This window comes from Callospermophilus lateralis, chromosome 5, assembly GCF_048772815.1.
Source record: "Callospermophilus lateralis isolate mCalLat2 chromosome 5, mCalLat2.hap1, whole genome shotgun sequence".
NCBI lineage: Eukaryota > Metazoa > Chordata > Mammalia > Rodentia > Sciuridae > Callospermophilus > Callospermophilus lateralis.
In genome coordinates this window covers 158,212,311-158,236,680 of record NC_135309.1, presented here as the reverse complement: position 1 = coordinate 158,236,680, position 24,370 = coordinate 158,212,311, and the positions used below count along the sequence as shown (strand labels likewise).

General features: G+C 44.2%; 1 protein-coding gene across 3 annotated transcripts in view; it reads right to left on the bottom strand.

Annotated features, from left to right (window-relative positions):
• Positions 1-24,370, bottom strand: part of Sema5a (semaphorin 5A) — a 452,724-nt gene that overhangs the window by 118,337 nt on the left and 310,017 nt on the right. For all 3 annotated transcript variants that reach the window (XM_076857478.2, XM_076857480.2, XM_076857479.2), the window contains 3 exons: positions 21,804-22,089; positions 17,369-17,504; positions 11,693-11,897 (listed from right to left, as the gene is read on the bottom strand). In XM_076857478.2, the coding sequence (XP_076713593.1) occupies positions 11,693-11,897; positions 17,369-17,504; positions 21,804-22,089 (627 nt within the window). The remainder of the gene's footprint in view (positions 1-11,692; positions 11,898-17,368; positions 17,505-21,803; positions 22,090-24,370) is intronic.

The window sequence follows — 24,370 nt, the reverse complement described above, 5'->3', positions numbered from 1 at the left end:
CATCTAGAGCATACACCTAACTCCCCGTTCATGACACCTCACCACAAATCTTCCTCTCCTTCTAGTGCACTAATGCCACTTCAGAACTTCATTACATAGAGGACAGGGCCTAGGCATGGTCAGTAATGGCTGGTCACCATGCCCAGGCAGGAGCCACATATACAAGGTAACAAGAATGACAGTGTTTAAAACTGAAACAGCTGATATTGAAAACCAAAGCATTACAAATCCCACAGGTAATGCAGCTCCTATAATTAGACATGATTCCACTGTGCACAAGGGACAGAGTCCAAGGGACCTTGCTCCTTTGGAAAGGTCTCTGCTACCATGTTCTATATGGTAGATGAAATCATTATAGAGATATGCTTCAGACAACATTTCCTTCAAAGGATGAGGGATGACAGCCCTGTGCCCATCTGAGAGTGAATCAGAGTTTTTCTTGAGCAAAGATTCAATTTGTTAACACATCAAACAGAATCAAATTATTCCGGATTTTATGGTACTAAGAAGTATTGTTTTTGGATGCATCAGCTTAGAAAGCGTGGTGAGACAGCTGATGGCAATTTCATGTATGAATGTCTGCCAGCCAGTGGAGGAGGAGTGGTGTGGCTGGAAGGTTCTCCAGAGTTGCAAGCCTCACCCACAGCCTGTGAGTGAACGTGTGCTTGGAGCTCCACATTAAACCCTAGCGGTGGACAGACTCCTCTGGGAGGAAACCCTAAGTCCCTTCAATGGTCCTGGGTACGAGGGTCTCAGGGAGGTAGCGCCCCTGGAGGCGCGATGCGGGTACTACACTGCCTGTACGTGAGGAACTCACCCAACAGGCACCTGCTCATGGAGACAAGAGCACACATCCAGGTCACAGGATAAGGAAAGACAGCAGGAGAGGGCACCGAGGCAGCTGGAGGGGGCCAAGCAGAGGCTCTCACTGTTTAAGGCAGCCAGGTAGGGATACTGTTTGTCCATTTGGTTTTACTTACTAGGGGGACTACCGTTAAATGACATGAACTACATGGCATTTTCATTTTCCCTCTTCTTCTACTTTTCTGATTTAAGAAAAAAAAATCGTAAACATTTGATCATGGAGCTCTGGAGAAAATGTGCAAAAGCTTCGCTTCCATAAGCAGTCAGGCTGGCCTGGTTAACCAGTCAGAGCACACAATCAGTGCCATTACCTGTGCAGGTCACGCCAGAGCAGGTCTCCCTTTACATAAGCACAGTCCTCATAACTACAGTACTAGCCATTTGCCCCAAGGATAAACATTTTGCATTTGATTTCAAACTTTTAAAATTTGAACGGTTTTGTTTGAGAGGGGAGTTTCGGAAGGGTTGGAGACCTCTAAGGGACTTCCCATGGTGGGCAGATCTCTCTCTTTTTCTTAATTTATTTATTTACTCTGATTTGTTATACATGACAGCAGAATGCATTTCAATTCATAGTCCCCATATAGAGCACAATTTTTCATGGTGGGCAGATTTCTAATATCCTGCTTAATAACTGTTTAACTGTGCAAAGCCGAGGTTCCCCTTGGAGTTTAGCTGTCCTGCTCTACTGAAGAAACATGCAGCTTTCTGGCACAGTTGATGGCTTCAGAGGTGGGTCCCTGACCCAAGGGCAGCCCCTCTGCCAGCTGACCAGCAGCAGCCTTTGAAGTAGCCTGTCATGGAGTGGTCTACGCATCCCAGAAAATGGTGCCCTGGACGACAGATCAGTCTGTCCTCAGGAAAGGGAGTCAAGAAATGTAGAGGAGGATGATCACTGATGGGCAGCAGAAGCATACACTGTTTAAATGTATTGATCCTTTGAAGGGTCCCAGGATCTTCTCTCCACAGAAAGAACCTGATTAAAATTGACCACAGTGATTGGGTAAGGATGGTATTGAAGATCTTTGCTTGCCCTGAGGTGGGTACTAATGTGACAGGAGATTCCAGCAGCAACTATAAAATAATACATGAACAGACATGGAGAAGGCACAGCAGAGTAGCAGAATTGAAAGCCTCCCTTTTTAAGCAAATACACAGCAACATGGAAACTAGAAGACCAGGGCAGGCATAGGCTGCTAATGTCTCTTTGAAACCTCATTACCCCATAGAACTGAGTTTAGTGTTCAGGTTATAGAACATGAAGGCTGAGAAGAAGAACAAAGACAAGATGACTCATTTGAAATGCTCTTCCAATCCCAGTGGCTTGGGAGGCTGAGATAGGAGGATTGCGAGTTTGAGACCAGACTCAGCACTCAGCAGGGCCCTAAGCAGCTTAGCGAGAACCCATCTCAAAATAAAAAAATAAAAGGGTTAGTGGTGTGGCTCAGTGGTAAAGCATCCCTGGGTTTAGTCTCCAGTACAAAACAAAACAAAACCCAAAATGCTCTCCCAGTTGCACTCCAGACAAACTATGGGACACAGTGATAGCTGAGCACTTCCAACCTCCCTAAGGTTCTGAGGCAAATGGGTTGTGTCCCTGACCTGAAGGTTTGCAGCCTGCAGCTCCGGGAGGTGTGCTTGTATTTTCTCTCATGCATTTTCTGAAATTGGTGCCTCCAGTGCACCTTCCTTGATGATTGGTGTGATTGCCCTTGCTCCCACCCACAGTAAGTGCCAACAGTATTCCTCTGGAGAGCTGGGGCCAGGGGACCGCCAAGGTCACCTTCAGTTTGCTGCCCTTCCATGGGCAACCTGAGTCCTGAGCTCCCCAGGAGAGGCAGGCAGGGCCTTTTGCTGGATGCTACCTGGAAGCCTCTGCCCCACAGCCTACAGAGGATTGCTTGGTTTGGTTTTACAGCCCAAGCAGTCCACTAGAAGGTTTAACTGAGCATGAGGACAATGGGAAAGGCCACAAGAGCCACAAGTCACAGCTGTTCCTTGTTGTCACTGACCTCATTCAAAATTAACATAATTAGTAACAAATCTAAAATCAGTAATAAATTTAAGAATTCATTACTTTAGGGCTGGGGTTGTGGCTTAGTGGTAGAGTGCTTGCCTAGCATGTGTGACGCACTGGGTTTGATTCTCAGGACTGGATATAAATATATGAATAACATAAAGGTTCGCCGACATCTAAAAAAAAATTTTAAAAAGAGAATGTATTCCTTTAAGCATAATTTTCTTCTGTTTTACCTGAAATATGCTTATTGAAGAAAAATAAACCAGAAACTTATTACTGAAGTTTAAATACTATAGAATCTTCTATGCTAAAATTTTTATTTTCTAAAAGAAAAATGCTCATCAGACAGCAGTGAACACAAGAAACACAGTTAGTTATATTTTGTTTTCATACTCTGATCTGAGCAGAATGACCCATAAGTGGAAAAGAATATGAATTAAATATCTTTTAAGATACACCAGCATTTTGCATGGAAAGGAATAGTAAACAGGAGCAGGTAATAAGTAATTGCATAATGTGCTGACCCCCATGGATGGTGTGGATGAATGGGTGAGAACCAGTTAGTGGGAGGTCTCTATTACCTACAGAGACCCATGTCCTCCAGATCAACTAGACAATGCTTTTTGTAATAACACTTGTAGATTCCTCACCAAATTAGTAGTTAGCTGGGTCTTCTCTCAAGGGAATTATCCAGGATAAAGATATCTGCTAAAATTTCTTAAGCAGGTTCCTAAGTTATGCATGCCAATAACCCAAACTCCCCATTGACCTGCCTCCTGATGTTTCCATAGAGAAAGATGTTTGAATGTTGCTCTGCAGAAGCAGAAATTTAGACTTGCAAAACAGACCTGCAGTACTGGATGAATGCTACTGAAACCTCTGTCAACCTCCAAATTTTCATACAAACAAAGGAGAGCCGGTTTGAGCTTAAACTCCAACAGCTCCATTAAGCCTAAAGGAGTTAGAGAAACATCTGTGTCAGGCAGAATCTGCATGAAAAGAGGTAAGGTTTTGTATGTTGTTGTTATTCAAAGACCATAATCTTTACTGCCTGGGGTGATTTTAATCAATATTGATCATGTGGAAGGTGAAAGAGGATGGCTGACCACCTCACATGGATCCCAAGCAGAGAGAGACAGAGAGGGAGAAAGCAGACCAGGAAGAAAACTGTAAAATCAGTTACTCCAGAAAGATGGGAGTTGGGCAACTGAATCCCATTTAGAATAGATTAGGAAACTTACTAATTCAGAAGTTATAACTTCATATTATTTTGTGGCTAGGAAACCAAGCTTAAGCTACTGAAATTAATCAGGAAACATGTTTAAAAACAATACTCATTAAAATGCAAGAACTGTGCCCACATTTAATCAAATGAAACGATCGGCTGATGGTACAGCATTTTAAGCGGTTTGGCATATCTTACATTGTTTTCAACAGCAGACTTTTCATTTTAATTGGGCCTGACATAAACTAATCGTAAAGAACTAATTTTGTTCTTGTGCTCAGGACACTGGGCAATGCTGGGGGACAGGAGAAAGCTAGGTACACTTGCAATTGGGCTGTAAAATCAGCTGCAAAGAGGAAAAGTCCTAGGGCTGCTGTAATCAGAGCACACAGCAGGGTTAAAGCAACAGCCACCCATTCCCCCCCAGCCCTGGAGGCGGAAGACTGACGTGAAGGTGTTCAGGTGCCATGCTCCCTTCACACAAGGGTAGTGACACCTCTCTTGTCAGCCCCTGGAAGTGACTGTCCGTCTCAGGGGAAAATCCAGAGGACATTTCCAACTTATATGGAAGGATGTTTGTTGGCTTGTAAACCTCAACTTCTTTTGGAAGTCACACCATGTCCCTGTGTTTAATAATGATTAGGAGCAAATAGTAACACAAATGTCATGCTTTATATTTAAAAGATATTTGGAAGGACAGAGAGGGAGAGTGGGCAAGGGACCCTCCATGGAGCTCACAGCAAAGTCAAGCGAAGGGCCCAGGAGAGTGGGGGCCCTGTCTGGTTGGGGGCTTCTCCTCTCTCTTCCCTAAGGTTCCGATGACCCCAACTCCTCGTGCCCCTCTGGACCTCAGCCATCCAGGGACCCCTCTCTCTTGCCCCCTCTCAGTGAGCTAATGTTCATCTGCAGTTTTAAATTTTAAATCAAGTTCAATTTTAATTCTGAAAGACAGATTCATGGGTTGGAATCTCTACTGAAAATAGTCCAGGGCAGCATTCCCAAAAGCCAGCTTCCGTAAAGGTGGAATTCCATCTTCTCTTGGGGCTTCTTGAGAAGGAACAAGCACAGTGGATCCAGATGTCACATTGAGAATCTCTTCTCTCCTTGCTTTTCTAACCTATTTGGTGTCCTGTTTTTCTCATGATCCCCTCTGCACCCCACTGACACACCCCACTTTCTTCTTAACCCCATCTGCTGACTCCCTGTGGTTCAGTTTCTACTCTGGTCTCACCTATGAAACCATATACTACAGTTAGTGCTGGGTATTTGTGTGGTGCTTGGGTCTGCAATTTACACAAAAGACTTTTTTGCCCCCTAGCCTTATTTTTGCCTCCTGGGGATGATACTGCCCTAGTTAAGAATGCCTATCATGGTCACAACTCCAGGGACCATCTGCTAGTCAAGCTTGCCAGGTCTGCCTCCTCCTGAACCTTGTTTATGATTGAAACAGCCTTGACCACAGGACAGACTTCATTACTCAATTCATGAAAAGACATAAACAAAACTTGCTAATATTTATATAATCTGCTAATGTTCAAGAAAATAGTATTGGCAGAATAGAAATTGTACCACAATTTTACTCTATTTCAGGACTTGCTTTTTACTTCAATGCACTATCCAGAATTGCAGCCAGCAACCCTTGAAAACATTTAACATTTCATGTCATTTCTACTCTTTGCAACGTCATCAGTTAGGATGATGATGGTGCTGCTTGGATTAAAATCCGCATTTCTTAATAAGACTATAAGGCATGTAATAGCTACCTCTGTCTACACTGGCAGCCACACACTCTACAGGTTGAGTGAATTCTAGTCATAGTGGGATCCCTTATTGTCACTGCCTAGGAAGTTGAGCGTGATGCAAGGAGCAGGTGCTGGCACATCATGGGAGCTGCCCTTTGCAGGGCAACGGAGGAGGGTCAAGACAGGTGACCACGGGGATGCTCTTTGTGAAGAGCCACGGACACGCCTCTCATCGACACCAGGAACCTTGCCTGGGACAGTGCGTTGGAAGGAAAAGGGGACAGGAGGCATCAGAAGGCTCCTCCTCAGACCTTGCCTCTCCATGCTTGAAGCTCACCCTACAGGAAGCGCACCCTCCCCTGGAATTCTGGGTTACCTGCCCATCCTGTAGCACCTGTTTGAGAAGCCAAACTCCATGCCCGGCAGTGTGGATGTGCATTCAAGTCCAGACATGGCGGAGGGGCCAAAGCCTCCCGGCCACCAGCTGGTCAGCATTGGTTAGAGGAATCCCATGGTTCTACCCGGGAAGCAGCTGAGACACAGCAAATGGGCGAGGGTCCCGGATGAGTGAAGTCGAGAGGGTCTCTGGCGAGTCCAGGAAGCTCTCCTCTGGGTTGCTGCACCCCAAACCCTATCTTGCCATCCCGTTCCACACAACACCCCAGTTCTTCCTGATCCTTGGTTCTCTGTCCACCCATGACATCTTCTTTCCTGAGGTTTTGGTTCTGATTCCCTTTTTTTTTTTTGGATTTCTGTTTTTAAAGTAGGAATCACGGGTGTTGTGTCCCTAAAGTTTTGATGTATGTTTATTTTTGAAGGAAAGATAACCCAGAATAAAACTCATAAATCCTGCTTGATTTCTCTCTGCTTTTCAATATATAGCTCTGCTTGAAATCTGGTGTTAAATGTTTTTTTTTTTTCCTTTGTTTCTCAAATCTTCTCCAAATTTGTTGGACTCAATTTAGCCAGTAATTAGTACTATTTCATGTTTAGAAAAGAGATCGTTAGAAGCCTATTGATTGAGATTTTCTTTTTGCGTAATGTCTGTCTTTTTTTTAAATTCTTCGGTGAGCTTAATAATTTTGAATCACATTTTATTTTTCTCAGATTTTGGGGGGCCTTATTCACAGACTCAGGCAGCTGCAGAGTATTCTGAGAACACCAGACTTTTATCCATTTGTTGTTATTTTTCCCTGTAGTGCTTTCTTTATTTACCTTTGAAATTTAAAAATTTAACCTGGCTATGTCTAGTATTTATCTATTTATTTATTTTTTATTTAGGCACCAGGGATTAAAATCACAGACACTTAACAACTGCACCACATCCCCAGGCTTTTTATTATTATTATTATTTTTATTTTAAGACAAAGTCTCACTAAGTTGTTTAGGGCCTTGCTAAGTTGTCTGGGTCTGGCTTTGAACTTGTGATCCTCCTGCCTCAGCCTCCTGGGCTGCTGGGATTACAGGCATGCGCCACAATGCCCAGGTAGTGTTTCTTTATTCTTAATCAATATTGCTCAAATGTGGAGTGTTTTGATATCTTCAGATTCATGTCTTCCATTTTTTTCTTCAGGAATTTTTCTTACTGATGTTTTCAGGGACAATTTACCATGGAGTTCTCTGGTTCAAAGATATCAGTGGCTATACTGTTGCCTTGTCTTCCTGGGTCCTTTGTATCTAGACTCTATCTTATCTCTACATTTGTCCCTGCAGCCATTGCAAACATTTACTGTTACTAATTAATCTTTAGCTTTGCTTCTGTTCACATAAAGCTTCAAATGTCATCATTACCTTTGCAATAGAATAGACTTATTTTGCTCTTTACTTTGTCTCTGGGAGAACCTCTTTTATTCTCATTTTCATTGTTCATCATTTCAATGTTACTTATTTTATTAATATTCTCTACTTTTATTAAGGCAAAGTAAATTTGTAGCAAATGTACTTTTGTTCCTACTTTCAACTATTCTGTTTGATTTACTTTTCTGCAGCCTGAAAGAGACTGCTCAGGCTCTCTTCGTTCTACTGTATTTTCTGAAACTTTTATAAATACTTCGCTGCAGGGTGCAATCCACCTTGGGGTGGGGGACAAGAAGGACACACAGGTGATAAACTCAGTGCAGGCTCCAGTTCAGATCAATCAGGTAAAGGCAGTGTGCCTGTGTGGACCGTTCCCTTTTGCACCATCTATTATTTGCTAATTTTCGATGTGAATTTCACAAGTTCAGAAAGAAAAACACTGAAAAGTGTGTGCGTCTGTGTGCGTGTGTGTGTGTGTGTGTGTGTGTGCACACCCCTGCTTTCTTCCCTTCTTATATTTCTTCCTTCCTTCCTTCCTCATTTCCTTCTTTCTTTTTCCTGCGCTAGGGATGGAACCCAGGGCCTTATGCATGCCAGAGCTCTTCCACTGAGCTATGCCCCCAGCCCTTTTTATTTTTTGAGATGGGTGTTATTAAGTTGCCCATTATTCCTGAATTGTGACCCTCTTGACTTGGTCTCCCAATTGTATGGTTTACAGGCATATGCCCCTGTGCTCAGTGTTTTAATGTAAAATTTATGAGCAATCCTCTAATTAAGATAAATATTTTATAATAAATGATTCAGTAAGTCACAAGGATGGATCACATTCCTTTAAACTATCTTTATTGAGGTAAAATATGCATACGAAAAAATCCACCCATTGATCTGCAGCGCATTCTGAGTTGTGCAATCATTGTCACAATCTAAGGACAGGACATTTCAAGGTTATAGTCAGTTGAAGGTTAATTGAATCATTAACTTAATAATGATTACTCGATTAAAAATAAATTAAAATTAAGTAATTTAGACACACTAGAACTGAGGTTCAATGAAAATGAAAGTGTTACATGAACTATATGAAAATAAAAGTGCTCTGTGATACCAGAGGAGGAGAGTAGGAACTATGTGAGTCTGAATGTTCCTCCCCGGGAGGAAGCATGAACTAGTCTTGGCTGTGGCCATGGGCAGAGACCACCCAGCCAAGACCATACAGGAGGCCAGGAGATAAGTGAGGCAGCGAAGGACCGTCTCAGAGGTAGGAGAAGAGCCACAGGAGACGTGTTCTGTAGCCAGCTAAGGAGAGACTGGTGAACCCCGCTCTCATTCTGTCCTTACAGAGGAGCTCAGAAACTGTCTGCACTTGGCCTCATCACTTAGAGAATCCAGTCAGAAATACCCTGATGGAGTTAGACTCGGCATTTGCCCTCGGCATTTGCTCTAACTGAGAAGACTTTCAAAGAAATGACTTTCGAACTCTCAGCACAGTCTCGCCTGGCTGGGTTGCCAAGGGAAGAAACATGGATCAGTGAGACATGGAGCTGAACGTGTCTGGGAAAGGCAGCAGGACTTGGGGGGCCACAGAGAACGACAGTGGCGACATTCTGTCTCGCTTTGATCTTTAGATGCTGCTCACAAACAAGATAGCCCGCTCCCCAGATGGCTACCAGGAGGTGCATTCATTCATGTAAAGTCAAAGTGGGAGAATACACACTTATTTGTCACCCAACCTGGATTCCCAAGATGAAACCGGTGGCATGCTGTGTCTGTAACATGGGGACAATTGGTTCCATTTCACTTTTTTTAAGTCGTGCGTGGAGGAACTGGGTGACGAGGGAGGAGGCCTTATGATGGCACCGGTGCCCTTATGAGAAGACGCACAGAGAGAAGGTCCCTGTTCTCCTGGGGAGGCTCAACAAGCAGCAGCCATGCCGAGCCAGCCAGAGGTCCTGACCAGGAAACATCCCAGCAGCCACCAGGCTGGCCTCCAGAACACTGAGAATCAACTCTGCTGTCGAAGCCACCCTGACCACGGTGTTCTGTTACAACCAGCAACCAGGGCCAGCTCCGGCACCCATCAGAATTAAAGCGTCTCATCAGAAACCACCCGAGCTAACTTCAAATCAGCAACAGCATTTGCACCCACAGACAGGGAACAGTGCAGACCCCAGGCTGCTCTGGGCTGACCAGCCCAGGTATTCTACACCCTGACCCCAGCCCCAGCCCCACCCCACCACAGCCTAGCCATGGATGAAGACCTCCACTGCCTCCAGAATCCATGGAGGTGACCCTGCTCTCCCTGGCATTAACCTGAGGATATGTGCTAAAAAACTAGGGACACTTTTGGAAACGTCCTGTCATTCATACCAGAAATCTACCACATTAGGCACCCTGCCTGTGTGGCATTAAAAATTAAAATGGCAGAAAAAGACATACAATTCCTGTCTGCAGCCTGGTGAACAAGATAAACAGTACGCTACTCATTCCTTTTCCTTTCCATAATACAAAAATAATCAAAAGTCCCCTCCTTGGCCTCCCATCTCCTCTAGAGACCTCCTCATTCTCTCCCCATCACCAAGCCACTTCTGCAGAGAGCTGTTCCTAGCAACTGTCTCAACTGACTTCTTCTCTTCCCCCTTCCTCCCCACTCCTTCCTCAAGTGGCCCCTACAGGCAGCAGTTGCCTCTATCCAACCGCCCAGGGCCAGGCAGAGGTCACGTCTGTCCTCTTCTGTCGTGACCCCTCAGTGGCCCTGCCCACAGTTGACAGTCCCTGCATTGGCAGGGTTCTCTGTTTCCTCCTGGCTGTAGGGCTGGCTGCTCCCCCCCAGTACTCACTGAAATGCCACCTCTGGGCCGAGGCAGGGTCTGAGAGCCAGGCAGGGGCCTCTGGGGCTCTCACCGCCACTCTGCTAATGCCACCACAGCAGCTCCTCAGTGCCTCACTGGTGACGTGCTTCACCCACTGCCCCATGGCTGCCTGACTGCCCCTCAGAAGGCGAGCTGAGAGCAGGACAGAGCCTGTCTGTTTACACTCCACTCCTCGCACGACAGTGAACTCCACAGAAGTGAAAGTTCAATAAACTTCAGTGATTTAATGAATAAAATAAACCAGCTGATAAATATATAATTGGAAACTGAGATATCCTCTCAAAATAAGACATAGTCCTGGTAACAACAGGAAGAGAGGTAATTGTGCTTTGTGGGAAAATGCCACTTAATATGGACACGGGAAAAGAGTGGGGCGGAGGCGGGGCAGAGCCCACTATGAGGTTGCTGTATCTAGGGGGCATGAAGACAGAGCTGAGACCTGGTCCTGGGGCTGGGCTGGAGCTGTCCTGCAGAATGGACTTGGATGAAGCATGCCCTCTGCGCTCTGGTTACTGAGAAATCTGAGCAGCACTAGCAGATTTTTGGAATTTCATAAGCATTGTCACCTACGTTTGCTATAAAATATTGTGCTACTTATTTAAAAAAAAAATACTCTTTGAATGCCTGTATGTGGCATCTACAGGAAGAGTCTGCTGTGAGCACTGCTTCTGAGACCATCAGAAATCTCCACAGCAACCCCAGGAGAGTATTTCACCAAGCAATAGTCTTCAACAAAGTGTTCTGCTGAGTTAAACCATCCGACTGACAATGGCTTTGCCCAGAAGGGTCCTGCCTAGTGAATAGTTGGGGAACAACAGTTAAGAAAGGAGGCATTTTCTTGCCCATTGAAGTATGACTAACACAGGACAAAAAGAGAGTGAAATGAAGACTCCCAGGGGCATAACCAGGATAAGCGAGCATCATGGATGGATGAGGCTGGTTTTTATCTTCAGGCACAGATAAAGCTAGTTAGCAGGTGACGACGGAGACAGACCCCCAAATGTCAAGCTGAAATGAATATCCACTTTTTTAAGTCCTGGGGATCCAGCCCCGGACACTATACCACTGAGCTACCAGGGCTTGCTAAGTTGCCACCATGTCCAGCTGAATATTTTGAGCTTAAAACATCAGATTAGAACATGACAGAAAACAGCTCAGAGGAGGACAGAGCTCCTACCTGTGGCTAGGTAGAGGATGTGGACGAGGGTGTCTCTGCCCTGCACCACATCGACGACCACATGGGAGAAGCGGCTGTTGTCCTCCATGAAGGTGGGCACTGTGGTCACTGGCTGCACCACCTCATGCATCAGAATGAACTTCTGAGCATCCTGCAGGTTTCTCTCCGTCAGGTTCACATACAGTCCCTGGTCCACGGTGCCACACTGCAAGGAAAGACAGTCCACGTTACATAACCAGCATCTGGACACAGCTGATGTGGCCACTCCAGCCCAGCTGACTTGGAACCTGAATCAGCCACAGTGCGGAACTGACCACACAAAGATGTGTGCTTCTCCATCTCCCCTGACATCCTTGTGCCTAGAATCCATCTCAGTACAGATCGGAACTCATCATATTTGAAGACTCTCTCAACTCCATTATGGACAGAGAGATCCTAAGTTACAAAACAGAGTGGTATTTGTCGCCAACTTTAATATGAACACCAGATGCACAGACACTCATCGGCTGTTGAGTTCTTGGAAGCTCCCTGGCTAACACATACTATTATAACTATCTGATAAAGCAGGTACCCAGGTGGAAAATGCAACAATCAGGAACATGATGTTGATTTATTAGTTTTCTATTGTAGCAGTAGGTTTATAAGCAAACGTTGGTTCCTTGACAACTGTGCCACTTGTGTCTGTAAGCAATGCACTGTCTTTCACATGGGCTATGAAAACACTGTGCTGGTCTGGATGTTTTGTGCTTGTATTCCCAGATAGAGGAAATAAAAACTTTGGTTTGAATCTAGGAATCTGAGAAATAAAAGAGTAAATTTGCAATAGGAGGGGGAGATCGGGGATAAATGGGATGAGAAAGGGGAGTGAAAAGAAAGTGGGAAGGGAGAAAGACAAAGGCAGGAGGAAGGAAGGATCGGTTTACAGAGAGGGGAAATACTATGAAACTGAATCTGGGAGAATTCAATTCAGAGCTGTGCTGGGCGGGAGGCTGCATGTGCTACGTGTGACAGTTTCAGGCAGGGACAGGGTACAAAGAGGGGAAGGAAAAGAAGCACAGCATTCCCATAGCCAGAGCACAGAATCAGAAAGTCACCACCGACCTTTAAATTCTGGAACAAATAGTGAATGATCCTCAGCAGAACTTCACATAAGTAGGTTTGATGGAAATGAATTTGGGGGTCCATGCTGCCTGAAACTACCATTTATAACACACCATTTCTAATGCCTGGCTTTATAACAGGTCAGAGGTGCAAGAGAACAAGATGGAATTGCTTTTTTAAAGTAGATGGTATTTTTGTAGCATTTGATAAAATGCCTCACGTGCAATAAAATGATAGGCCAATTGCACAGACAATCTCAGAGGTAAGTGGATATTGGGCATCTACTCCCATGCTTAATTTAATACCACACGGTTTCAGGGCACCTGGGTATCACAGGAAGAGACTGTGGGAGTCAAGGAGAGGGCCCAGGCTCCTAAGGATGACCCCAGTGTTTCAAGTGGGCTGTCACTCTCCCTACACGTGGCCCCGGGGTGGACCCTTCCCCTCATCCTCTAACGCTTTATCTGTAAAGTGACCAGGAAAGTAGGGACTCTGCTCACTTCCTAAGGCTGATGTGAGAACAACTGAGATGACCAGCAGAAACACCTGTCCATGAAAACCCTTGGAAATGCCACAGAGCAGGACAATGTGCCTGGCCTGGGGGTCATTGGTGACTTCCACCAATGCTAAGTGTCCTCGAGGGGGACAGCAGTCCCATGGCCCATGGAGCTGTCATGGCTAGAGGGAAGTGGATAAATGAAGGGACAAGGAGTCAGCACATGGATACACAAGTAGCTGCTTCTGGAGGATGGAGAGAGGCTGCGCTGGAGATTCCGTATCACGACAGGATTGAATAACGACACGTGAAACAGGGACATTGCTATTAGCTGGGGTTAAACTATGGAGGGTTTCCAGGGGCTTGGTCAGAGGCCCATGCACATGGGTTCTAGCTCTTAGGACACCTCTTTCTCAAACTGATGGCAAAACTTCAGGCACAGGTAGCTACCTGCAGCCCTGTGAGGTCTGCACATAGTGACTGCTTGGTGTTTATGGTGTTTTTAAAAACTGGTATCCTAAAACTCAGAAGGCATAAACTAAAACTGCCCTGGAGGACCCTGGAGAGGGGGAGACTCATGAGAGTAATGAGGCCTGGGGCTGCCTGGCAGGGTCGCTGGAACTCTTCTTTATTCTTGAGACCCATATCTCAATTAAGTCATCTGCCTGCTCTGTCAAGAATTGCTTCTGAAACATTCTCAACTACTTCTTGGCTTATTCTACCAGCCTATGATAAATATCACACCCCAGGATTCTGTTTCCAATATTTTGAAAACTACTCAAACGTATATATTTATTGGATCACAAACAAACTACTGAGCTTTCTAAGGGCTATAAATTCTCTAGCTATGCCTTATACGGTGGTCTCCCCAGTGTCTGTTGGACCTTGGGCGATGCCCGGAGTATACCATGCAAGAATAAAACAATAGGAATAGAAAAAAACACAGCTTTTGCCCTCATGTGACTTGAAATCCACAACAGCCACCATGCCAACACCTACCTCTTCAAACAAGTAACCCTGCCAATTTTTAAAACAATAACTAATATTTGCAATTCTGTGTATTTTTATTTTTCAAGGACAACTCTTGAATCCCAGTCCTAGCCCACCAGCACTTGGTGGTCAGCCCCACAGTCACCAGCCTCATCCTGACCACTGAATTTCCACTGTACCTTCATCCACTGGCTGCTTGCTCCCTCCCAGCCCACTGCCAGCCTGCATGGTACCTTAAGTGGTCCCAAAGGATGCAACTGAATTTTACATTTGTTCTCTTAAGAAGTCTCCTCATCTTTCCACTTTCAAGGGCTGATCTATCCATGTTAGTTGTATCATTTCCAATTGGTGGTGATCAAAACTGTGTGGAAGATTCTGGACCCTTCTACCCTTTTTTTTTACTATACCACTGGGTTTGCACAGTGTTGTTTTAGTGACTGATTATTTTCACATGGAGACTTTAAATTTGGATGACCTTGGGACTGTATCCTCAAATGAGGCAGACAGTTAAAGAACACCAAGGGTAGCCTCTAGATTGCAACCGAGAAAGATAATCAATAGCTTTTGTTGTTTTATTAATGTTTCCAATTGAGAGTTCTATACTAAATTTTGAAATATTATATACTGGCCCTCGCAAACCATTTCTCTTCCTCAACCTGCTATGCTAATTGGCTACTTTTGTTATATAAGTGCTACATAAAATTCCAAATGTCAGCAGAAAAACAAGTATAAAAAATCTACCCACTTCACCCTGTTGGTTACTGCAAACATTAGGACTTTTATATATAGCTGGTGGAGTGAGCCTTAGTGTAAAACTAATTCCTCCCTCTATGGAAGTCCAGAGGGCTTTGTGGATGGTGTCAGGGTGCCTATGCCAGGGTAGCTCTCAGATACAGTAACAAGAACAAAGCACTTACTGGTGCTAGGGGTTACACAGAGAGTCATCATAATCTGTAACTTCTGTTCCCTGCAAGTTTCATTTACTTAGTTTTTATTCTTTATTTTTTTGCTGTGCTGGGAATTGAACCCATGTCCAAGGCTAGGTGAGTTCTCAACCACTGAGCTATATAGCCCCAGACCCTCCATGGAAGTTTTAAGTTCTACCCAAAGAAGACAAGCGCAGCTAAGCAGGTTTCCTTCCTGAAATGCCTACACCTCTCTGCATGCTCTATTCACTGCAGGGCCAACTCCCTTCCTGTGAATGAGAGCAAGCCTGCCACCCGTGACACTAGCACTATAAAACCAGGCACGGGTGGCCTGAGGAAATGAGGGCACCTGTGGTGTGCTACAAATATATCCAAATGAAAGGCTGAAAGTTATCCATTGCCTGGAGGTGGTACAGGGTTACAAAAATTATTATCTTTGTTAATTTTCAACCTTCAGGATTTTACAAAAGAATGGTGTATTTTCTCTTCTGTAGAAAAGGAATAATGAAGTATATATTTACCCAACATATGAGGCCAGAAGGCAGCAAATAGATTGTCCCTAAGAGTCACCTTTACAAATACATTTTACAGTAAATAACTTACATTAATTGATATTACTGAAGTTTATTCCTAAAATATTCCTATGCATTTGTATCCCTCCTTTCCAATTTTCTTGGTGACAATATAAAAAAGAAGATGCTAAATAATTTGTTCAAGGAAAGCAGTAAAAGGTAAAGATGACATGTAAATCAGTCATCTTATTTCCAATTCTATACTCTTTCAAAAGTTTAAAAAAACAACACAGACACAAAAACTCAAAATAATTATAATCGAGTGATTCTTGCAAAATACAAGTAAAGTCTAAAATGATTGAACGTTTTCATCATCCTAGTTTTCTAAGGAGCCAAAAGGTTTGTTTTATTAGTGATGTTACGGTCATTTAATTGGAATAGGCTGAGACTTTGCAACTGAGAACGGTTGGGATTCCAAATCAGCAGTGGTCGTGCTAGGTCATCTGGCCCGGGCTCCAGGACCTCCTGCCCTTTGTGTGGAGGAGTCTCACTCAGCCTGGCACAGCTGCCAGCATGCAACCTGAGGTCCCTGGAGGAGCCAGCACAGCGGGCAGAACTTGGTGGTGCTACAACTGAGACGCACAGTGACAGTGATGATGATCACAGGAGAGCCATTGGCAGTAAAGAAGTCTTCAAGGGAATCCTGCAAGTAGGAACTAAGCCTCTGGGCTTTTCTATCTGTGGGGCAGGACCTTGAAGGAAGTGAATTACGTTCAATGAGGTCATGAGGGAGGACCTCTAACCTGGTGAAACAGTGGCCTTATAAAAAAGAAAGAGAAGCCAAATATGTCTCTCCCTTCATAGGGGGACCAACGAGAAGATGGACACTCACAAGAAAGGGAAACCAGCCCTCACCAGACAGTCACCCTGTCTCCACTGAATCTTGGACTGCTAGCCTCCAGAACTAGGAGAAAATTAAAGGCTCCTTTTCAAGCCCCCGATCTGTGTATTTTATTACAGCAGCCCAAGCAAACGAACAGACCTGCTGACTGAGCAAACCTCATAAATCACCTCATCTCTTTGGGTCTCAGCTTCTTCTCAACACTGGGAGATGGCCGGACTGACAAAGCCCTTGCAGCTGGACATCCTGTAATGTTGTGACTGAAAGATGAATGACCTTCAGCTCTGCTTCTCTCCTCCCAGCTGCCACAAGCTTGTTCTGCCCTCCCCAACAGGAAATCTCGCCATATTTGCCAATTAGAGCTCTGTTTGTGTGTCTCCATCACTCTGTGCCCTGGGCCCTATTCATCAGACGCCATTCATCAGGGATCAGAGATTCGGGGACACAGAGTCCACCATCGTTAGCACTAATTGGAGCCCAGGCTCCTAACACCCTACAGGATGCTGGCCTTTTTCAGTTCAGCATCAGGCCTCTCAGCTGACAAAAGGCCCTTTTTTGGGCCCAGGCGCCACCGTTGACAAAGGCTCATTGGCATTAGCAAAGCCGAGCGTGGGACTGTCCTTGAAGGGACAGCGAGATTGCAGCCGCCCTGTGTGTGCACCAAGGATGACGTTGCCCCAGCCTGTCTGCACGAGGTTTCTGTGTTCTTCACGGGACATGCCCAGAGTGGCCCTCTGCCCCTGGAATTACCTGGAAGTTGGGGTTGGGGTTGGGATACGGCAGCCAGGCCGAGCGGGAGTTCTCCTGGTACTTGAAGGGCCCGTTGAAGGCCTGGGAGATGGCGCTGAGGTTGAAGACGCACACAGCCGAGGCTGCAATGCTGTTCCTGCAAAGCCAAGGGAGAAAACAAAGACAGTCAGAGAGCCCAGCAGTGACCGCTGCCCTCCACCAGCCACGGAGAAGCGGCAGTGATGCGGAGGCAGCTTCAGACGCAGGAAGACCAGTCTCCTAAACCTCCCCGAGACAAAGTCAGAGCAGTGAGTGGGGCTTCCCTGGGATTTCTATTTGAGCAAAAAACCATCTAGGTATTGAAACAAGACTCTTTACCAGATATGACACTTGTGATCCTGCCAGCTGAATCAATCCATTCAGCCAGAAGGGACAACAAGGGATCCTTAAGGGCTGTGTGTTTTGCCTTTCAAATTCTGGAAGAATGTGGCCATCGCCTGCGGTGGCTGCGGGCTTCCATCACTCCAGTGGGCCTCTCCCCCACTCACCACTTTAGCTGACAGTGGGTCAAGACCTTTTCTTCTAAATCCCCTGGTATTTGTGTTTATTTGTCATCCTTTAGAAATAATAAACTGGAAGTGTTTTGCAAAGAATGCCTGACAGACCCTTCATATTCTTTTTTTTTAATTTAGAAAGGATTGTAAATTCGAAGGGTCAGAGAGAAAAATCTACCATAGCACTGCCATATGAAATCTTAAAGACTTAACTTAGAATTCAGGCTCTGCAGAGAAAGTCGTAAATGGGAGGATTTAGAAGGTCCCCGTCCTTTGACTAAGCATGGAAACAACTCAATATTTTTGGTTAAATTTGCATGTTAAGCTCAGCTCTGGTTTTCAGAGGGGAAGTGGAAAGAGAAAGAGGAACGTAGACTTGTTTTCCATATTAATGCTCGGGATCAATATCTTGCCTACTTATAGCCACTGTTTGGTCACATCAAAGGCAAAGTCCCAGAAACTCCAGGACCCAAATTCCTGCCATATATTTGTTTATTGACAAACCCTGGACAGGTGCTAGTGCTTCCCTGCGGGACTTACTCCTGCCAGGCCAGGTGGTCTTCATAAGGTAAGAGGGACTAGACAAGGATACCGAGGCAGTCATAGTGAGGACTTGACACTAGGCCACGGTCTGGGGAGCGGATGACACTTGAACCCCTGCAGTCTGGCTCTGGAGACCTGGCCGGGTGGGTATTTGTGTTTATTTGTCATCCTTTGGAAATGAGTCCAGGAAGGGGATGGAGCTGTCACTAATCAGAATATCATCCTGAGCCTTCTGCTAACCACTGACAAGGACCACGACGCTTCTGGAAGAGTCCACAAATCCTGAGAACAACCACACTTTTCAGATGGATAAACAGCAGCACAGAGGGCGCATCACGGCCAGCCCTCAGCACAGGCTACAGCATTAGGATTGCCCCTGCTTTGCATGGGTCCCTGAGTTGACGCGGTGATCCCACTGCCACACCACCTTCCTTACCTCTCCCCATTAGAACCACACCTGGGATCACTCCCTTCTCCCACTCGGAATGGGGCTGGCCTGGGCTCTGGTATCAGCCCAGAGCCTCCCCTGGATGTCCCAGTAGTTGCTGGTCAAAGTGTCACTCACTGTGTTGGGAGGACATTTCTTCCCAACTCCTGGCAAGGAGAAAGCATCAGTGGTGCAGCGTCCCCCTGCCCCTCGCACTTCACTTGCTGTGCTCTGTGGGTGGGCAAACCTGCAGAAGCATACACACCTTCTCTAGGGTCTCCTGGCAGCAGGAGGCCAGCCCGGGGTAGACTCCAGTGACCTTGTGAATGTATCTGCTTAAAGCTGGGCTCAGTATCCGTAAGTCCATCTGGTTAAGATTCCTGCAGCTGTTTGTTCCAACCTGGCTTCTCTCAGTAATCAAGGTAATCATTTGTCCTCATTTAATGCTGTTTATTTCTTGTTTGTGCCCCAAATGGATTAAAATGGCAGAAGACTCACTTAAGTGAGCCCAGAAATGGGGGAACTTGAAGTTTTCTTCTATTTCACGATTACTGAAAGTTACTGGTAGAAAAGTGAAGTAAAAAAAAAAATAATAATAATCCTTCTAGTTCTTATTCTTCTTAGAAGGGAAAAAAATAAAACTTTTTTCCTAGCAACACCAGCTTTACTGTCTAGATATCGATGTGCACTAAACTATGCTTGTCCTATTCTCTACCCTACATACAGCTAGAATGCTGGGCCTTCATTTATAGATATCCAGAATAAGAGGTAACACCTTTAAAAGTTCTATTGCAGTAGCAAACTGGTTCCTGCAGCTCAACTCTTAACCAAGTAGTTTAGGAAAATCTCACAGTTCTAGAGACAGAAATGAGCCAGAATAGGTCCTTCCCCGCTGTCCCCATTCTCCCAGGTGAGAAACCTTGAAAAGCATGGAGGCAAACTGCAACTTCAAGCTACCAACTTCTAGCCTGTAATTCGGAGATGGGAAATTGCCAGCTACCTGAACCTCATTTTCTTTCAGTTTGAAGCCAGACTTCTCACAAAAGCACTCATCTGTTGAAAGGGTCAAATCAAGACTGAGCCGTAAAGGAAGGACAGGTGGGATACATCGTGGGATTAGAGATGGACGTATCAGAAAGAATCAGTGGGAATAGATTCCAGAGAGAAAGAGGAGGTAGGCACATGTTGAGTGACTTCTGTCATGGCTGCACTAAAGCACTAAGAACCTCACCTATAGTAATCTGAAACATTTCTGTGACTCTCTGAATGGACTATTCACTACCTTGGAATAGTTCAGGCATAGGACTTTTGTAACTTTTGAAATTGGTGTTTTTGTTGTGGTCATTTTTTTTTTTTTTTTTTTTTTTTTTTTGCTCGGAGCCAGGGAAATCAACAGCTAAGTAAGCCAAGCCCCCATTGTGTGTAAAATTGATGTCAACTGAGCAACAGAACATTTATCTTGTGCAGACTATACTACTCTTTAAACAAGGTTTTGGAAAGCAAATCAACTTCAGAAACCATAAATTGATTTTTTTTTTAAAGAAACTTCTCCAGGAGTAAAAAATAACATCTGGGCTTGGAAAGCAGATTTGTAACAATAAGGACAGCCAATGGTGGAAGGGGCCCGGGTGGGGTCATCCGTACCACCTGCTTTTCTAACATCTAAGAAAGGAGAATGTGGAGCAAAATTTCAATCCAGTGAATCTAAACACTTACCAGGAGAAAGGGCAGGAGGAAAAGGCTAATGAGGAATAAAGGGACAGATAAAGTAAATGACTCTAGAAATATAATTCATGGGCACACTTCTGATGCCAGAGATAAAAAAAAAATAAACTAAAAATATGCAGGGAGCTGAGCAAGCTTCATGCAGTAATCTATTGCCTGGTTTGCCCAGGACTAACGTTCCGCAGGATGCAAGGTAGTCATCAACACCCAAACCAGGCTAAGCACAGGCAAGCTGGGGCTAAGGGTCACCCACCTCATCTCCCAGCAATTTTTACCCTTTCAGATTTGGATTCTTTGCTCTGAACACAAATACTTGACTTTTCTCAAAGTTGTTAGGTCTCCAGATGAGAGACTGCAAAGGTGATCCAGATGCAGGGCAAGCACAGCTCTGCCAATGTTGAGGGAGTGTCGCTTGGAGTCCCATGTACTCTTGTTAGGTCTTATCACACCACCCAGAGCCACAGAGCACTAAGGAACTGGGCACCACTCTACCAGAATGAAAGGGAATAAGTGCTTGGGAAACTTCAAATGCTTTGCCCAGCCATCCAAATACTGTCTGTTCTGAAGGTAGGGATATTCCAACAGAAAAGTGAGTTCTATGTTTTCAGGAACACTTTTAAAGTATAATTTTTATTTAAGAAATGGTTGCCCAAGTTAGCCATCTTCTATAGCAATGGTTTAAGTTCATCTACGGGAAAGTACAAATGTGAGTTTCATACTTAAGTCAGGGTTCAGGCAAGAATTATGTTATCTTAAAGATCAGATTTCCCCAACAATATGGCTTTCATTATGCACAAATGCATGACTTGTGTAGATGGAAAAAGAATCTAATATGTACCCGTATTCCCCAAAGTGCCCAGGACATACTCACAAATCAGAAAAGAACAATTTATCATAGAATAATTTGATATTTCTGTTACCCAAAGACAGATCAAAACTTTTTAGATTTATGTATATTTTCCTAATGCCAGTTTCACACAGTACATATCTCTGCTTAACACTTAATTCATAGTGAAGTCTCTTTTCATTCATTCATATATATATATATATATATATATATATATATTTATTTATTTATTGGCTATTAGCCCAGTAAAATAAGAAAGACTACCTTTGAGGCAACTTTAAGCCTTCAGAGGTCAAGGAACAAAAGACTCATTCAGAATGAGGAAAAGAGAAGGAAGAGATGCTCTTTCCAGCTACATACACGTTGGTGGTGAAGATGCCATAGATGAGGTCCAGCTCAGGCAGGAAGAACGTGCTCTGCAGCTCATTGTAGTAGAAGGGCACCTCCCCGGGCCGGGAGCAGTTCAGGCGAGCTTTCATGAAGGTGGTCCAGGTGTCCTCCAGCAGGAACCGCCCTCCGATGTCGTTCTTGCAGACCCGGGCGGCTCTGGAGAACACGGTCTTCCCACAGTCATGCTCCACGGCATTTTCTCGGAAGAAGAAGTAGGTGAAATTTCCGATGTCATAGGAGGACACAAAGTTTGGTTCTGTGAGCGATAGGAAAGAAGAAGAATCTCAACATCCATATGTCATTCCTAATTTTATCTTGGCCTGCTCAGTATTTCTCCCAAGGAGACATGCTTCTGCTTAGACAACACCTGGACCTTACAGGACAAATGGGCAGCCCTGTGAGCAGCTTAATGGTCTGTGCTGCTGGGACACTCAGGGTCATGCCCAGGTTCCAAATGACGGGCCATCAGTACCGTGCTTCCACACTGCAGCACCCTGAGCTGGACCCGTGCCCAAGCTAGCATGACATCAATGCCATCAAAAGGCCAGGGGAGATTTGCAGAACAAATTAAAGCAATGTCTATTTCTTTGCTTGAAAAGTCTTACATCAACTTTGGAAACAGAGAGCAAATAAGATTAAAAAGGTGAAATTTGATTCAGAATATAGGAATCTTTAATTGTTTTTGCAGCACAAAAAAATGCTCTGACTTTATATCCATGTGTATGACTTTGGCATATTTTATCTGCTTTTAGTAAAGACCTTACAATATTTTCCATTGGTGAAAAGTGAAACAAAAACTCAAACTGAAAGGTTAGTGCCCTGAATTAGCTTCAGCAATTCCTGTTACTATGGTGACAGTGTCACTATAAAGCTGAAGCCTTGTTTTCCTATTCCTGGTCACTGGTGGAACCTCTGGGAGGAGACAAAGGTGTTGAGAGGAAGCCATTGTCTGGAAGCTTTCCAGTCTCATAAACGGCTTAAACAAGGGTATTGAGAATTGACAAAATTACGACAAAGCTTTTACTTAATCACCAAGCTCATTAGGAATTATGAAATACAGATAACCAACCGAATCTCACATATTACATTGAAAGTATTCTCTTTCTAACTTCCTGTTTGAGAAGGAAGCGGCAAAAACAGATGATGGATACCCTATAGATACTGATATGTCCCAATATGTATCTTTAAAAACTGTCATAATCAGGTTTGATTCTCATTCGTTTCTCTCATTCATTCAGCAAGTGTCTGAATTTTATAGTGCAATTAGTGTAATTATGGCAATAACCTTTGGTGTTCAAAATTAATGAAATATACAGACAACAGCTATATCCACAAGGACACATTTTCAGGGATAGTTTGTAGGAGCAATTCCATTGACCTTGCACCTTACCAGATACAACTGTACTGTGCCAATAAACAGGCTATTGGCAGGACCACTGGAAATATGTCTGGCTGCAAGACAAGACATTACCATTTAAGGCAGACCTGAAACACAGACAGGGACTTCAAACACTGGCATGGAGTTGACACTGACTGAATCCTCTTCTATTTTATTCCTCAAGACTGTTGCCAATTTCCAAACAGTCTATCCATCTATCTATCTGGCTAGCTAGCTAGCTATGTATATATCTTCAATGTCATCCACAAAATGTTTTCATAGGACTGCACATTTTAAAAATTCTAAATGATTCCCATGGCTGTGCAGTTCCCTTCAGGTTGTTACACTGTTCCTAAGTACATTACATCATATACAGAGATTTTTGAAGAGAATTAATTTAGTTTATAAGCTGTCAAAAATATTCTTAAATCACTATTACGTTATCCTGAAATAGGTAGTTTTTTGTTGTTGTTTTGCTTTTTAAAAAGACACACTAGGCAGTTGGTACATGCCTGTAATTCCAGTGCCTTAGGAGGCTGAGGCAAGAAGATCAGAAGTTCAAGTTCAGGCTCAGCTATTTAGGTGTCTCAACATTCAAGAAAAATAAATAAATAAAAAGGATTGGGGGATGTGGCTTAGTGATAAAACATCCCTGAGTTCAACTCCAAGTTCCAAAAACAAAAACAAAACCCAGAACTGCATTAAAACATATGAGAAGAATATTATATTCATTATTATTATTGTATGATTTAGGATCCTGAGAGATACTCACAAATACACAACAGGTGGCATATCTGAAATTTTTTTTTAATATAAGGAAAGTATTGGAGGGTTTTGAATCCAGATTCCCTATGAGTCTCCAAGATAATTATTCTCAAAAGCAGACCCCAAAACCAAACCTATATTTCATGTCTAAGGAAAATAATCACTTGAATGTATAATTATGAAAGGGGAGGCTGAATCATTTCAGAATAGGTCCTAAACCTAGGGATGCAAAGCCAGATTATAGTTCCAGCACTTTATTAAAACGAAAAAGTCATCATCATCATCATCAACAATAACAACAAACCATCTAAAATGGGGAACATAAAAACGACCTTGGGGGCAGGGTCTGTGTGACCTGGAGCTGTCACCAGCACGGGTGCATGAGGCAGAGTGC